Here is a 15,004-nt window from a genome sequence, read left to right on the forward strand (position 1 = left end):
CACCCAGGGTGGTCGGTGCACTTGGTCAAGGGGAGGTCCTGCCCTTGGGTGGGCTGAGGGACAGGAGGGTACAGCCTGGGGTAAGGCAGGGCGCTGACTGGCTCCTGTTCCCCCTCCCCACCCCCTCCACAGCCATCTCAGCTTCTTTGCCTCCAAGCCCAGCCCCACAGCCATGATCCTCAACCTGTGGGAGGCGCGGCACTTCCCCAACGGCAACCTCAGCCAGCTGGCTGCAGCAGTAGCCGGACTGGGCCAGCCAGACGCTGGCCTCTTCACGGTGTCAGAGGCGGAGTGCTGAGGCCAGCCAGGCCTACAACGCCTACACTCTCACCAGCTTTGGCACCCACCAGGGACGGACAGATGCCAGACGGGGCCCTTCCCCCATGCTCAGGGGGAGCTGTGTGGACAGGCCCCCTCCTGGCAGACACTGTCCCTTAACACTGGCCCTTCAGACCCTGCCTACACTTCTGCCCCTCCAAGGCCTGCCTGGCCAGGCTGGCACTGCCACCTGCTCTGACCATGCCCTGGCCTCTGGGGCCCACCCAGGGTGGACAGTGCCTAGAGCCCAAGCCAGGCCCAGCCCATCTGTGTGTGTGTATGTGCGTGTGATGCTACCTCTCCTCCTGCCCCTGGCCAGGAGGCCGCATACACACGGGCATGCGCGCACACGCTGGGCTCGGGACATGGCCCCCAGAGCTCCTGCCTGAGCTGGACCTTATGCAAACATTTCTGTGCCTGCCAGGTAGGGGCACATCTGAGGGGCCTGGCTTCAAGCCTGTTAGATTGAGGGCCACAGCTGGACAAGGGGCGGCCCCTGGGTTCAGGCACACAACCACCGCACGGGCATGTGCCCATGCATGTCTCGTGTTCTCATCTCACATACTCCCCCTCTCACACACACACACACACACACACACACACACACGCTCACCTCATGCTGTACACCTGGAGGCCACTCACGTCTCTCACACCCAGTATCAGTCCACATCTGCCTCTCACATGCTGCCCTTCTCCCACCCACCCAGGGACACCCAGTGGCTCCTCCCTGATCCTCCCCCTACCCCCAGCCTGGAGGAGCCCTGCCCAACAGGGCATGTGAATATGCAATGGGAGTCCCGGGCTGGACAATGGCAAGTGTGCGTGCCGTGGCGTGCCCACTCCTGGGGCTGGCCGGTTCCCCCATGTGGGGTCTGTTGTGTGAAGCTCGTGCCCTGACTCTGTCTTAAGTGCATTCGTGCACTTACACTTGGCCTTATGTACACAGCCTTGCCCGGCCGCCGGGGTGCGTAGGGATTTTAGCGGACGTGAATGTAAATAAATTATATATATATATTGCTAACCCAAGTGCTACTTCTCTCTGAGAAAGCCAGAGGTCAAGGCTAGTGGCCACAGAATGGCCACATTTGGGCTATTCTGGGAGTCCTGGGTAGCTGGGGACAGGCAGGACCTGGGCCCTGGTCCAGCAAGGGTAGTTCCTGGAGACTTCTTCAAACATGGTCCATCTGGGCAAGGCGACAGGCAACCGCAGTGACCAGGGCTGCACCTTTGCCAGACCCATCTTCTGACTGCAGGAAGGTGACCGCACAGCGAGGGGCTAGCTCCCTGACTGTGGCCGCCACCAGGCCGGAGAAGCTGTGAAGGAGAGGGGCTGAGGTAAGACCAGGCCAGCCAGACCCCAGCCAGCCATGCCTCCCTGCTCAGCCCAGCACCCAGACTCACTGGGGGTGCAGCTTGTAGAGGGTCCCATCCACCCCCACGGATACAGTCAACTCTTCTAGGCCCCGGTTCTCACGGATCTTCTCCACCACAGCAGCCACACCCGCCCCACAGAGCTGGGCAGCCCGCTGAGACACAGCCTGGCACACCTCCAGAACCATCAGGGCATCATCTGAGGTCAGGGGCAGTCCCAGATCCTCCAGGATGGCTCGGACCTGCCTCAGAGCCAGGCTGTCACTGAGGAAAGAAAGGAAGAAAGCACAGAGAGCCAGAGTCCTGCATTAGCTTTCCCACCTCATGACATCTCCATCCTCTGGAATGGACCTCCCACCAACCAAAATTTTACCCAAAGTGGATAGATTCCTTTGGGAGGTGGAAGGAGGCAATGCAGGCCTCAGGTACCTTTCAATCTCAGAGAGAAACTTGGTCTTGAAGATGTCCCTGGTCTGAAGGCGCTGGGTCTGCTGGCCCCGGAAGAGAACTCCAAGGCTGGTCAAATGCAAGAGAATGTGGCGGACGATCTCCCCAAGGTACATGCCACTGATCATCTTCTCAAAACTGCAAGAAAGCATAGGTGCACAAAGGTCAGGAGACCCCACCTGCTACCATAACCAGTGCCAGCCACCACCAGCCACCTCTTTCCAACCCAGCCCATACCTCTGCTTGCCAGGGTTGATGGATGCCTGGTCCACATTTGCATCAAAGCAGGTTCTGAGCAAGCCCAGAGAGCCATCATCCCCAAAGGCTCCCCACTCCATATTGATGCACATGTGGCCTGAATCCCCAGCCACACTTGCCACATTCCGAAGTTCCTCCATGTAGCAGGCATTAGTGCCAGTTCCTGCAGAGAGGCCAGACAGGGTGGAAGCCATTTACTGACATGGATAAGACTCCTCTGAACCCTTCCCAGACTGAGATGGCAAAATTTGGGTTCATGTCTTACCTCTCCATTTCCCCACACTCACAACCTGTGCCAGATCCTGATATGCCTTCCTTCCTGACATTCCTTCTGAAGACCCTGGGGCATCAAGGCCTCTGGGCCTCCACTACTTTCCTTACAAGCACCACCATCACTGTATCTTCCATGCTACCCCAGACCACCCCTGGGAGATACGTGAGGGAGCCTCCCAACCCCTGCTGCCTGCAACTGAGAGGCCCAATCTCCCTACACTGGCTTTCCACATCTTTAGTCAAACCAGCAGGTTCTGGCTGGGAACCAGGGACATAGGAATCAAGACATGAGGAGCCCTACAGTGGTCAAAGTTGGGCAGTAAGCAGCTAACTCTGATAGTGCCTGTATGTACCCAGATAGAAGTGCAAATAAGAGCATCATGGGAGCCTTAAGCACCGCTGAGTCTTCCTGCCTAGAGGGTCAGGAAAAGCTACAGAGAGGAAATGATGTTTGGATTTTACCTTAAAGCCAAGAAGCACAGAAAGGAAAGGCATTCTAGGCAGAAGGCATACTCGGTAAAGACATCCCCTCCCTCTCCCCCAATACATGGTCAGCTCTAGGCAGGTGGTCTCCTTGTCAGCCCCACCTGGAATTCCTCTCACTAGTTGTTTATTCACATAGCAATCTGGGCACACCTCTCCTGAGCATCTCTCCATGCTAGGTTCTATTTTCAAGAAGCCCCCAGTTTAAAGGCTACTACATACCTCCTTCTCTGGGAGACTACCCAAAGAGCTGTGGGAGCCCTCCTCCCCTGCCTAGACAACCCTCTCTCTTCAAGTCCCATTCATGTTGGGATCACTTCCTTTCTGATCTTGGCCTTGTCACCCTGATGTGTAGAGTCCGATTAAGCTCTCTGACTGCCACATGCTGTTCTGGGCTCAATTCCCACTAAATGGTCAGTTGTTTGTTTGTTTTAAAGTTTGTTTGTTTGTTTGTTTGTTTTTTCATTTAAGTAATCTCTACACCCCACATGGGACTTTAACTCACGATCCTGAGATCAAGAGTGACATGCTCCTCTGACAGCCAGCCAGGCACCCCATGGTCAGTTTTGAGAAGACAGGTATTTCCCCTGTCTTTATGTGGTTTCCTGACCTTTCATCCAGGCCCTATCTGGCCAGAGGAGAAATGCTTAATAAAGACTTAGGATCTTGGACTACCTGAAGGACCCCCACAGCTCATTCTGTGTCCTCCACCCACAGCCTCTACTCAGTTCCAAGCACTGTATATGTACCATGAGCTAAGCATTGTCCCACACTTTGTTGCCTCTTGTTTCATTCTCATGACCCTTGAGACAGGCATTATTATCTCCATCTTAGAGAGAAGGAAACTGAGTCTCTGGTGATTTGGCCAAGGTCGTACAGATAGAAGTGGCAGAGCTAGTATTTCCAACCAAATCTGTATGACTCTAAAGCTCAGAGTCATTTAACTGAAGGGCAAACTGAGGCTCAGAGAGCTTAAATGACTGTGAGTCAGTAGCTGAGCTGGGCTAAACAACCAAAGTTTAGACACCCAGTCCAAATGAGTGTTGCAGGGCCTAGTTGGGTCAGGCAGGAAAGATGCCACATCCCCAAGACCAGGGGAGTGTCCAACCTGAGGAATCAACAGGAAGCAATGAATTAACACCAGGCAGTAGGAGCACAAAAAAGCAGGGCCCTCCTCACCAACGATGAGGCCAACCTCACAACGGGGATCCTCATAGCCACAGGACATCATGGTCCCCACCGTGTCATTGACAATGGCAACCACATTCAGCTTCACTGCCTGCACACAAAAGGATGCTGCTAGTTGCTGGGCAACGTGGTCGTCACGGCAACCAGCGCTGGACCCAAAGGTCTCTACTGCAGAGAGCCACCCACTCCACCCCCCTGGGTCAGGAAGCAAGGGACCCTTTGCTCCCTTCAAGGCCTGCCACAGCCCCAAGCATCCCTAGAGGCAGACTCCTCACCTGTTTTCGCCCAATGGCTTCCCGCAGCAGACACACAACATCTTGGCCCTCACAGTCTGATGCATTGAAACCCTTTGTCCAGTTTAGGAGGATGCCCTAGGGTGGGACCAAGGTGGGGCAGGAAGGTAAAGGCCCCTTGGAATCTCACTCACCCTCCCCAAAGCCTGCATCCCATCAGAAGCATACGATTTCCCCTCTCCCCAAACAGGATCCCATACCACTCTGCCACATGGTTGAAGGCCTTGCCCTCTGCCCCTCCTAACTCTCCAGGGGCCTTCCTGTGTAAAGAAAGCTATTAATAACCATCTGACCTATGTCTTCTATTATTAGTGCCAGAATGCTCAGATGGTCTGAGAGTCTGGATGTTTTAAGACGGCTGCCCAGAAGGAACGGCCCTTCATAATTGGGTTAGGAATGAACCGAGCTGATAAAATGAGTGCTATGTATGAGAAGGGGGAGGACACAGAAGGCTCAGGGGTCCAAATGACAGAAAATTCTGCTCTTTCAGAAAGAACTAGCAAGAGTCACTTGAGAGGAAGGAAATTGAGGAATTAGGGATAGAGCCGTGTCCATAGCAGATACACTTGTGTGTTCCAGATATGAGTGCAGGACAAATGGAAAAGCCAGAATCCAGACACCTGGGCAGAATGGGGGGAGACAAGACAGATAGGCCTTTATTGTGAGAAATTGGCCTTAAATTGTGAACTTAGTGATGGGCTTGGCAGCATAGAACTATTCATTTCTAAGTGTGCTTCCTCTGAGGGTGGGGGCAGGAGGAGTTAGCCTACTGCTATTAGAAAATGGCAGCTCTGCCCAAAGTATGAGCATGCAGAGCAGCTATGAAAATCTTTGGGGCAGGAGATTTTAGAACTATTAACCGACATTTCCCCCAACAATATTTCCTTTTATCCTTTTTCCTATATAACCACAGCCAGATTGTTCTATGCTCATTGTATTGAAACCAGAAACCAGAGAGTGAGAGGGCAAATGAGGAGGAGGGTTAGTGTGGGGGAGACAGATCATTAGTAGCAGCAAAACTTCCCTGCTCCCAGACAAGAGAAAGACCCCTGGTCTGGGGAAGGGGTGCTGGGTGTGAGGGACTGAAGTTTTGGAGTTTCCTGAGAAAGGTGTCCTATGCCTCTTCCTGGGCCATTCCCCTGTGTGGGAAGGGAGGAGACAGTAGAGATTGGAGTGACCTGACAGCAGAGGAGGTCTCTGTCCTCCTTCCCCTTGGAGGGGAAGGTGAGTTGTCAAGGAAGGTGTCAAGAACCAAGACAGGAAGTGGCAGAGAGTCCACATAGCTGGGGCCTGGGCATCTCCTGACTTCCCCGAGTATCTGCACGTACACAACAAAGGATGCTGTGCAGTTGGGAGCGACCCCTACCTGGGGAAGGAGGTCCCCAAATTGATTATCATTAAGTTATCACTCCTCAAAAGAATGTGGGCTCAACACAGAAATTAAGTTCAGTTCTAGAAAATGAATAGGACCTTGTTTGTTTTTGCATGCCTGATTTTGCATCCTGAGTCCCATCTTCTTCTCACACCTTACAAGGAATAATCAAACGGTGCAAGGGTGCTTAGCCTAGAGTGGAGGAGACCAGCAGACAGACAGTGCTGAATGCTCAATTCCAAAGGGCCACTGTGTGAAAGAAAGCAAAATACAGAGGCAGGTGACTGAGAGAGGTCACAGCTGGAGCAGAGGTGAAACCTGCACAAAGGCTGGGTGGAGAAGAGAAAGCAGAGCTTTTTCAGTGAGCACAGGCGTGGAAGAATGTGGTGGGCAACTTTAGGGGCAGCAAGCTCCTCATCACAGGAGGCTTTCTGGCAGAAGTTGGGGTTGTTGAGGAGGAGACTCCTGGGAACTTGGACCAGAGGTCTGGGAGGAGCTGTCTGCATGACAGGCCTCAGATGTATGCACTGAGAAGTCCAGCATTCTTGTTGAAGGACATGCAGAGGTGGATGCTTAGTGGGTGCTGTGTCTAGTTCTGTGCTGCTCTGCCATTCCAGTCAGGCACCCAACACCAAGCCAGGGCACAGCAAGGCCAGGAAGGGAAGACATGCAAAGAAACTGGACAACACAGCCGCTTGAAATACAGGAACAAATGCTCTTCCCTGCAGGTCCCCTAGATCAGTACACCAGGGCTGTGGGGGAGACAGTCAGTGTGTCCCCTCATCAGCCCTGATCTGGGCCTACACTGCTCCCGAGCGCCCAGACCTAACCTGGCTCCACTTTCCTGCCCATTGGCAGCCCCCAGGGGTATCCATGATCTTTTCCACCTCAGGCCTCTTTATAGCCCTAGATTCCAGGCCACTTCACTAGATTCTAGGCCACACCTCTTCCACCTGCACGCACCATATCCAGGGAAACTGGGACTAAGTGCTGGCCCAGCACAGCAGTGCTTCTGCCCACCCCTAGCTCCAGCCCAGGACACCTGAAGCCCTCTCCCAGGCCTCCTGCCCATTTCATGAAGGAGATGAGGGTGGAAAGCCCTTGGGGATGGTTTCTCCTGGCCCTCCCTCCCTCACCTGATCCAGGCCAAGCTGCCTGCATGGGAAGGAGAAGGTGAAACCCAGGGGGAGGCTCTGCCCACTCAGGCCTTGCTTCTGCTGGAAGTCCACAATGCAGTCCACAATGTGGTCGAAGAGCTGAGATACAGGGCAAGTCAGAGGGTGGTCCCATCCTGGCTCTTCCCCATTCTTGACATCAGGTCCAAGCTGTGAGTACCTGCTGTCCAGAGCCCTGGGCCACACACTCTGGGATGGAGTAGACCTGGCTGGTGATCTGCACACCTCCTGCAGTTACACGTACCAGGAGGACCCGGAAGTTGGTGCCCCCAAGGTCCAGGGCCAGGAAGTCCCCACGCTCTGTGGGACAGAGACCCTCAGTGCCAGGACAAAGCTGGTGGCTCGACTTCAGCACATGCTATGACTTCCAGGAACCCATAACCCAGCCCCACACTTAGGCCAGGTCCTCACCACTGCCATCAGGCGTGGCCCGTACATAAGTGGGCAGCATTCGGAGGGATGAGGCCTCCCCTCGGAGCCCCTTGGCCATGGCCTCCTGCATCTGTGCCTGCACTGCTGCCAGCTGTTCACGGTTCAACCGGAATGGTGCCAGGGTCTCTTCCAGCAGGCGTCGGTGAGCAGCCAGGCGGGCAGCCACAGCAGTCACCATTGCCACTCCCCGGCCGCCCCCGTCCACAGAGGGAATGAAGGAGACGTCACATTCAGGGACCAGGAGCATCACGGTCTCCTGCAGGATGCTGAGGAAACTACACAGACACATAGCAAGCATACCTGGCTTGGCACCTGAACCTGAACCCCAGGGCTTGCTGAAGCCCTGAGCCCCATTACTCCAGATCCCTTCAATTCTAAATCCATCTGTGAACCAACCATATGCCCAGTGTCTCCAGTGCTCCCAGAGACCCCTCCCTTGCACACCCAAAGAGAAGCATCTTTTCTCTCCCGTGACTTCCTCTGGCTTCCCTTAGTCCCCATCTGACCTCACTCTGCTTGAGTGCCACTTGTACCCACTGCCTGGCACCCATGCTACCACAGAGTGCCCTCTGGGTCTCTATGGAAAACACACACATGTTCTTGCTACCTGCTCACACAGGATTGTGTGTTTTTCCCATACCTGGGATGTCGCTCAAACACTCGGCCTCCGGTGGCCACAGCGATCTGAAGCATCTGCTGCTCCCGGCTGTGTTGGAGGCGGGAGAGAACAGCAGCCAGGGCAGCAGCACAGAGCCGGGCAGCCCGAGTAAACACGGCTGTGCACACGTACCGCACAAGCTCAGCATCCGAGGTTCCCACACTCAGGCCCAAGTCCTGCAGGATAGCATGCACACGGGCTGCCCCGGCCAAGGGGCTGGAGGGACACAGCGTACTGGGACTCAATAGCCTGGAAGCTCCCTACCCACCCCCAGCCCCAGAGCTACCTGGGGGACAGAGCATCCTTCCCTCTCCCAAGCCAAGAAGCCCCTTGTCTAGGCCCACTCGCTTTCCCTACTTACTCCTCCATCTCAGTCACATGCTCTAGGAGAATGCTGCCTCGGCTCAGCAGGGCAGGGGAGGTGCAGCCGCCAAAGAGGGCTCCTTGCTGGGCCAGGTGAGCCAACACAAGCCTCACCAGTTCACCCAGGTACAAGCCCCCAATCATCTTCTCAAACCTATAGGTAGGAAGTATGGCTGGACAGAGCCTTTCTTAAGCCCTCAGCCCACCTGACCCCACCTCTAAGAGCCCCAAAAGAAGGATCATTTTCTTTAGGGTCCCCGGACTGGAGGTTCTAGAAGCAAATGGCCTTCCAGGAGATAGGTGGGTGTTTATCCAGATTTTGCTGCCCCCTCTGGCTTAAGTTGGGTTCAGAGGGGCTCCTGGAGGGTGGCAGGACCCAAAAGAGGGCAGGGAACACCTGTCAGGAATAAGGGAGGGCTAAGTGTTGAAAACTCTGGGTTCTAGAATCTTAAGCCCTTAATTCTTTGAGCCTGGCCAGGGCCCCCCCCAGGTTGCAACCTGGAAACCCTATGAGCAAGCAAGAGGGAGGGTCCTGAGTTCAGGGATAGCAGTGAGGAAGGGAGCAGAAGAATGATAAGCTCTAGAGCAGAAGATCAGGCCACCTCTGGGCACCAGGATTCAGGGACTCTTGGTCCAAGGCATGGTCAAATGTGGTCAGCACTGGTCCCAGGGCTTCATCATCGCCGAAGGAGCCCCACTCAACGCTGACGCAGACACGGCCCCGGTCCTCATCCAGCACCGCCACATGCCTTGCCTCCTCCATGTAACATGCATTGGTGCCAGTGTCTGGCAGGGATGACTCCATCAGGACCTCCCCATCAGGTAGCTGTGCCCTCTACCCATCATCACAAATGGCCCACCGCTCACCTACAACAAGCCCGACCTCACAAGGCCCAACCCCTGGCTCGCAGCCCATCATGGTGCCCACTGTGTCATTCACCACGGCAACCACATCGATGCTGTAGGCCTGGACAATGGAGAGGGCAGAGGTCAGTGTTCTACCTATGTAGGTAGTGGGGAACCGGGGGGATAGGCAAGCCTAGGGCCTTGGTTTGACGGAGGGGTCCTGGCTTTGATGGAGGTTCTCAGAGTCCATGAAATATGTGTGCTCATGCCCACACATATATTCTAGGCCATCCCACCTAGAGGATTTTCCTCCCATTCCACACTTCCCCTTGGCTCTTCCACCCCCAGCTCGGGTCCTGGGACTCTCAAAGGCTCCAACCTCAGCCATCACCCCCAGAACACCAGTGCTCCCCAAAGGACCAAGATGAGGGTGAGCAAGCATGGCATCTGGAAAACTGCACTGTTGGCACCTGGCTTGCTCATCCTCATCTTGGCCTGGCTTCCCAAGCCTGCTCCTCCCAGCCCTGACTACCATCCACTAGCACCACTGTATTTAGTCACATGAATTCAGATCCACTTTTCTCAGGCATCCAGGCTTTTGCATATACTCTTCTCTGAAACCAGACCTTCCACCCCAGGCCTAGCTTATACACCTGGAGAATTCCTCCTTCAAATCCCTGCCCAGGTCCTGGTGTACCTTTCCCAGTGCTACCAGAGTCATTGGAACCACCTCCTTGACAGGGACAATCTTTTGTCAAAATGCTTTCCCACTAGACTGTGAAGTCCTTGAGGACAGGGTCAAGTCCTTTCATCCTTGTTTTCTCCTACAGTCCTGAAAATTTTTTGGCCTTTCCTAGCCTCAGCCTCCTTACCTATAAAATGGGAATGGTAGCAACATTCACCCCAGAGTTAAACTGGATAAAGGATATAAACAGAAAAGGAAAGCAGGCCTTCCCAGGAGCACAGGCACAGCCTATGTGTGCTGGGCCCAGGCCCAGGCCACACAAGCTGCCCTCCCATTGCCCTTGCCTCTACTCACCCCCTGCCTCTTGATGGCATCTCGTAGTAACTGGACCACGTCGTGGCCTTCCACACCACTGCACCTAAAACCTTTGGTCCAGGAAATGAGGGTGCTCTGGGGGCAGGAAAGCTGGGTTACTCCCTAGCAACCTTCATAGGGTTGTGGTTCCTCCACCCAATGTTCCCATGCCCACTCTGCCTCACCCTGTCCAGTCCTGTCTGGTGACAAGGGAAGGAGAAGCTGAACCCAAGCTGCAGATCCTGAGTGCTCACAGGGAATGCATCCAGGAACTCAGACAGGCAGTGGGCAGCAAAGTCAAAGAGCTGTGGAACAGGTTGGGGGCTCAGATCTGCCCACCAGAGCCCTGGCTACCCAGCCAAGCCCCAGAGACTGGGCAGTGACCTCTCACCTGCTGACCAGGACCCAGCATCACCTCTGGGGGGATCACAAACTCCTGGCTCCGGGGCTCCATCCTGTGTCCTTCAGTGCCCATCAGGGTCACCCACAGAACACGCAGTGAGGCCCCTGTGGCCCCCAGCTCCAGCACCAAAAAATCTCCTTGCTCTGGGGCAGAAAGGTCACAGAAAGGCATGAGCTGGCAAGACAAGCCCTCTGCCTCCCAGAAACATCCCCAAGGACTGTAAAGTCTCATTAAGAGAGCTTAGAGTTGGGAACCTTAATGGGAAGAGGGATAAGGAACTTCTCCCTTCCCCAGATCAGAACACTCTCCCCAGGCCTGCCCACCCATCTTAGTCTATGTCACCCACCAGTGCCATGTGGGGTGGACCCCACATATGTGGGCAGCATCCGGACAGTGGAAGCAGAGCTGGCCTGCCCGCCTAGTGCCTGCTCCATGGAGCCCAGGAGGCTGGTTTGGATCTGCTGCAGCTGTGTCTGTGTTACCTTGAATTGCTGTAGGCATTCCAGCACCTGGGGAGAAACAGGCTAACATCTGGGCAAGAGCCCTGTTAACCTAGCCAAGCTCTCTCACTCCAGTCAGGACTGTCCTGCCTGGCTCACACCTCCTCTTCTTGCCAGTACAGACCAGCACCTCCCTTGACTTTCCCAGAAGCTGACTAGAGCCCTTCCTGAGCTCTTTCTGAGCCTTGCTGGTCTCCCCAACACCTGCTCAGCCCCACTCCTCACCTCTTCACATCCCTTGGCTCTCTTTTATAGCCTGCAGCTTACACTACATTCCTGCATTCTTAGAAGGTTCCTTCTTAGAGGGGAGACCCACACACTTCCTCCTCCTGCTCCATTCTCTGGTAGCTCCTTCTCAGATCCCTGTGTCCCCTGCCCCTTCCGCTTCTTTGAATTCAGGGTTTAGTGAGACCTCTCTCCTGTCATACCCCTGACTCACTCTGGCTCCCCAGTACCCAGAGGTGAGCTGCTCAGTGAATTATCATTGAATGAGCAAATGAACAAAATGTGTGAATGAATCTCAAGTTCAGGTTCTTAATCCATTTGACTCTGGAACCTAAGTAAGCCCGGCCCAGGAAAATTTGGAGGCTACACAATGGAGGACAATTGGCCATCAGTCATCAGCCATCAGTCAGCCATCCTTCCCACAGACATCGATAGAGCCCCTACTACATGCCCAACACTATTCTAAGCACTATATGTTGCATAACCAGCTGAGTTCTGTTCTTGTGAAGCTCAGATTTCAGCATAGATGCAGAAAATAAGCAAATAAACATATATTCTGGTAGAAATGGTAGATTTTTTTTTTTTTAAAGGCAGGAATAGAAGTTTGAGAGTGACCAGGGGAGGAAGAGGTATTTTTGGATATTGGTCTGGGAAGTTCTCCCTGAGGAGGTGACCTAAATGAAGGAAGGGAACAAGCCATTTGAAGATCTGGAGAAGAGGATAAAGGGATTTTCTTCAGAGTGAGGGGATGAATTGGGGGGAAGGCTGGACTAGGGATGAATCAAAGTGATGGGAGGGATAGGCAGGCAAAAAGCAGAGAATAGGATACCCCAGGTTCTTCTCCATCAGGCTACTGTGGGGGAGTTTAAGAGGACCCCAGTACCTCATCTGTATGTGGAAACCTACCCCAGATGATTCTCTGGCCTGTCCTTCAAAGAGACACCAGCAGCCCTCCTAGGTTTGCTGGAGAGTCCCAACCTGTGACTCTATTTTCTAGTCTCCTGGCCTGAGCCTTTCCCAGGTCCTCACCACCTGTCCCACAGGAATTCCATTCCAGTGCCCCACGCTGGACCCATATCTGCAAAGTAACCACCAGGCATATGAATAAGGAGGCAGGGAGAGCCAAGGAGGAAAGGATGTTCAGTGAGGGAGATGCAGGCGAGTTGCTCCCACCTCTGCTTAAGAAGAGAATGGAAAACAGATTCCTAAGGAGGCAAATGATCCTACCTGGAGTGCCAGATGTTCAGTTCCGTGTTTACATTATAGGGGATGCTTCTAGCAGCCATGTACACTAGGAGGGGTTGTTCATGTGTTACAAATGATGAAACTGAAGCTCAGAGAGGGATAGTCATCTGCATAACCCAAGCAGCTATTAAGGGACAGAGTGGGATTTGAGCCCAGAACTGACCGAAGAGGGATTTCCATATGAATGTGAAACCTTATAAAAACTAGCAATTTCACCTCAAAAGAACTCAAAGCTGATGAAGGTTGCAGCAAAGAAACTCCAAAGGATGAGAAAACTTACATCTGAGTCCTTGTTCTGCCACTTCCTGGCTGTGTGGCCCTGGAATATGGCCAAGAGAATAATAATACTCAGAAGGCCTGAGTCCCCCATGCCAGGGGCCATGTCATTGCTCACTTCTGTGGCCCAACCATGAGTTGTGTACTAGGGAAACGTTGATAGCATGGTCTGGAGCAGAGACTGGACAAAGGTGAAGTGGGAGCGTGAAATGCAGTGAGGGGTGATGCCCTCACAGTTTAGGCAACAAGCCAAGTCCAGCAGATGTCAGAATAACCTAGAAAACTAAAGAAACTGCAGGGAACAACTCAAGAACCCTTTCATGGATGCCTCCTCTGTGCAGGTCCTTTATCTCCATTAGTTCACTTAATCCTCCAAGGGGGTGGGAGGATTAGACTTTATTTTCCTCCATTTTACTGATGAGGAAACAGACTAACAGATATGAAATGACTTACACAAGTGTTTCCTGCTTGATGGTGTGATATGCAAGGGTTTCTAAATCTTGGTCAAGATGACAGAAAAGAAGGGTGCCTGAGTGGCTTGGTTAGTTAAGTGTCTGACTCTTGGTTTCAGCTTGGGTAATGATCTATGGTTTGTGAGTTTGAGCTCCGAGTCCAGCTCTGCTTGCAATTCTCTCTACACCCCTCTCGCTGCCCCTCCCCCACTTGCTCTCTCTGTCTCTGTCTCTCTCAAAATAAATAAACTTAAAAAAAAAAACAGATGACAGAAAAGAGAAACTCAGTCTGAGCTAACCTGAGGCTTATGGACTGTGCTGCAGAATAACCTCTACGTTGAGTTCAGCCCTGCAATCATCTCTGTGTGCCTGATTGCAGTGGCCATGTTGAAGGGAGGGAGACATGCAGGAGTAACTAAAGAAAAAGGAGAAGGAAGTGCCTTAAGAATGCAACTTTCTACCAGAAAACCCCAAGATGGTCCTTTCTAGACTATGCCAACCCATCAGGGCAGGGACAGCGTCTATGTAGCAAGGTGGCAAAAGCAATGCCTTTGGAACTGAAACACCTCAGCTGAAGCTCCTGTTTAGCTCAACTAAAACTCAAATCACTTCACCTCTCTAAGTCCCCTCTTCCTCAGCTGTAAGATGAAAAGATAATCCCCACCTTGCTGTTGTGTGGAGCCACAGAAGAGGTAGTTACCAGATCAGATCTGAAAGGCTTGGTTAACTAGAAAGGGCTGCATGGCTGTGAGCCCATGGCCCCACTGCATATTCAGCTGATCCTGCCCTTGACAGCCTTGAATAGCCATGAGACAGAAACCCAGTGCTGCACTTACCAGCTCAGAGCTGTCTGAGGGGCAAGGCAAGCCCTTCTGGGAGCAGCTAGGAAATCCTTCCCTTTGCTGCAACCCTACTGCCCCAATGGAGTCCATGTGTTTCCACAATGGGGGTGGCCACCTATAGAAGGAAAAGGACAGCCCTCATGAACCACACACTCTGCAAACCCTCAGAGGCCATGGCCCTTAACTTTCTTCCTTCTTAAGGGGTCTGGGAAGAAAGCTGTGTGCAGAGCTCATAACCTCTGACCATCAACGGATCCTTTGGTAATCAACCAGAAGGTCTTCATTTTCCAGAAGCATGTATATTAACAGAGCATTAGGAAGACTGATTTCTAATCCCAATGCCATTTATTCATTCTGTCATTTATTTACATTTACAATTCCTGATGGCTACTGTGCCAAATGTTGGGGTACAAAGGAGATGTAGCCCTTGGCCTCAGGGATTTCAGAGCCTTACCAACAATCATAATACAGTTGACATGGGCAGTAACAGACATGGACCTGCTACTGTGCTTGGGATTTCAGGGATGTTCCAGAGGTTTGGAACA

General features: G+C 53.1%; 2 protein-coding genes across 4 annotated transcripts in view; one reads left to right on the top strand and one right to left on the bottom strand.

Moving 5' to 3' along the window:
• UNC5A (unc-5 netrin receptor A) overlaps positions 1-1,339 on the top strand; it is a 61,859-nt gene extending 60,520 nt beyond the window's left edge. For all 3 annotated transcript variants that reach the window (XM_058724181.1, XM_058724194.1, XM_058724189.1), the window contains one exon: positions 133-1,339. In XM_058724181.1, the coding sequence (XP_058580164.1) occupies positions 133-298 (166 nt within the window). In that variant the 3' untranslated portion in view covers positions 299-1,339. The remainder of the gene's footprint in view (positions 1-132) is intronic.
• On the bottom strand, positions 1,310-14,568 carry HK3 (hexokinase 3). Its single transcript, XM_058724230.1, has 18 exons — positions 14,454-14,568; positions 11,266-11,428; positions 10,908-11,062; positions 10,702-10,821; positions 10,517-10,612; positions 9,499-9,598; positions 9,234-9,417; positions 8,630-8,785; positions 8,251-8,484; positions 7,590-7,885; positions 7,339-7,478; positions 7,140-7,259; positions 4,614-4,709; positions 4,330-4,429; positions 2,374-2,557; positions 2,119-2,274; positions 1,720-1,953; positions 1,310-1,632 (listed from the first exon to the last, which is right to left on the bottom strand). Exons 1-18 carry the CDS (start codon positions 14,547-14,549, stop codon positions 1,488-1,490), a joined length of 2,775 nt encoding a protein of 924 aa, XP_058580213.1. The 5' UTR covers positions 14,550-14,568; the 3' UTR covers positions 1,310-1,487.
• Between the last annotated feature and the right edge of the window lie 436 nt (positions 14,569-15,004).

Source organism: Neofelis nebulosa, chromosome 1 (genome assembly GCF_028018385.1).
Source record: "Neofelis nebulosa isolate mNeoNeb1 chromosome 1, mNeoNeb1.pri, whole genome shotgun sequence".
NCBI classification, from domain to species: domain Eukaryota; kingdom Metazoa; phylum Chordata; class Mammalia; order Carnivora; family Felidae; genus Neofelis; species Neofelis nebulosa.

What these genes read in the sequence shown, in the direction of transcription:
- HK3 (XM_058724230.1), bottom strand. Translation starts at nt 14,549, where the DNA reads ATGGACTCCATTGGGGCAGTAGGGTTGCAGCAAAGGGAAGGATTTCCT. An exon ending in ATGCCATCAAGAGGCAGGGG is followed by an intron (nt 9,599 to 10,516) that starts GTGAGTAGAGGC and finishes TCCATTGTCCAG; the next exon opens with GCCTACAGCATCGATGTGGT. An exon ending in AAGCCATTGGGCGAAAACAG is followed by an intron (nt 4,430 to 4,613) that starts GTGAGGAGTCTG and finishes TTTTGTGTGCAG; the next exon opens with GCAGTGAAGCTGAATGTGGT.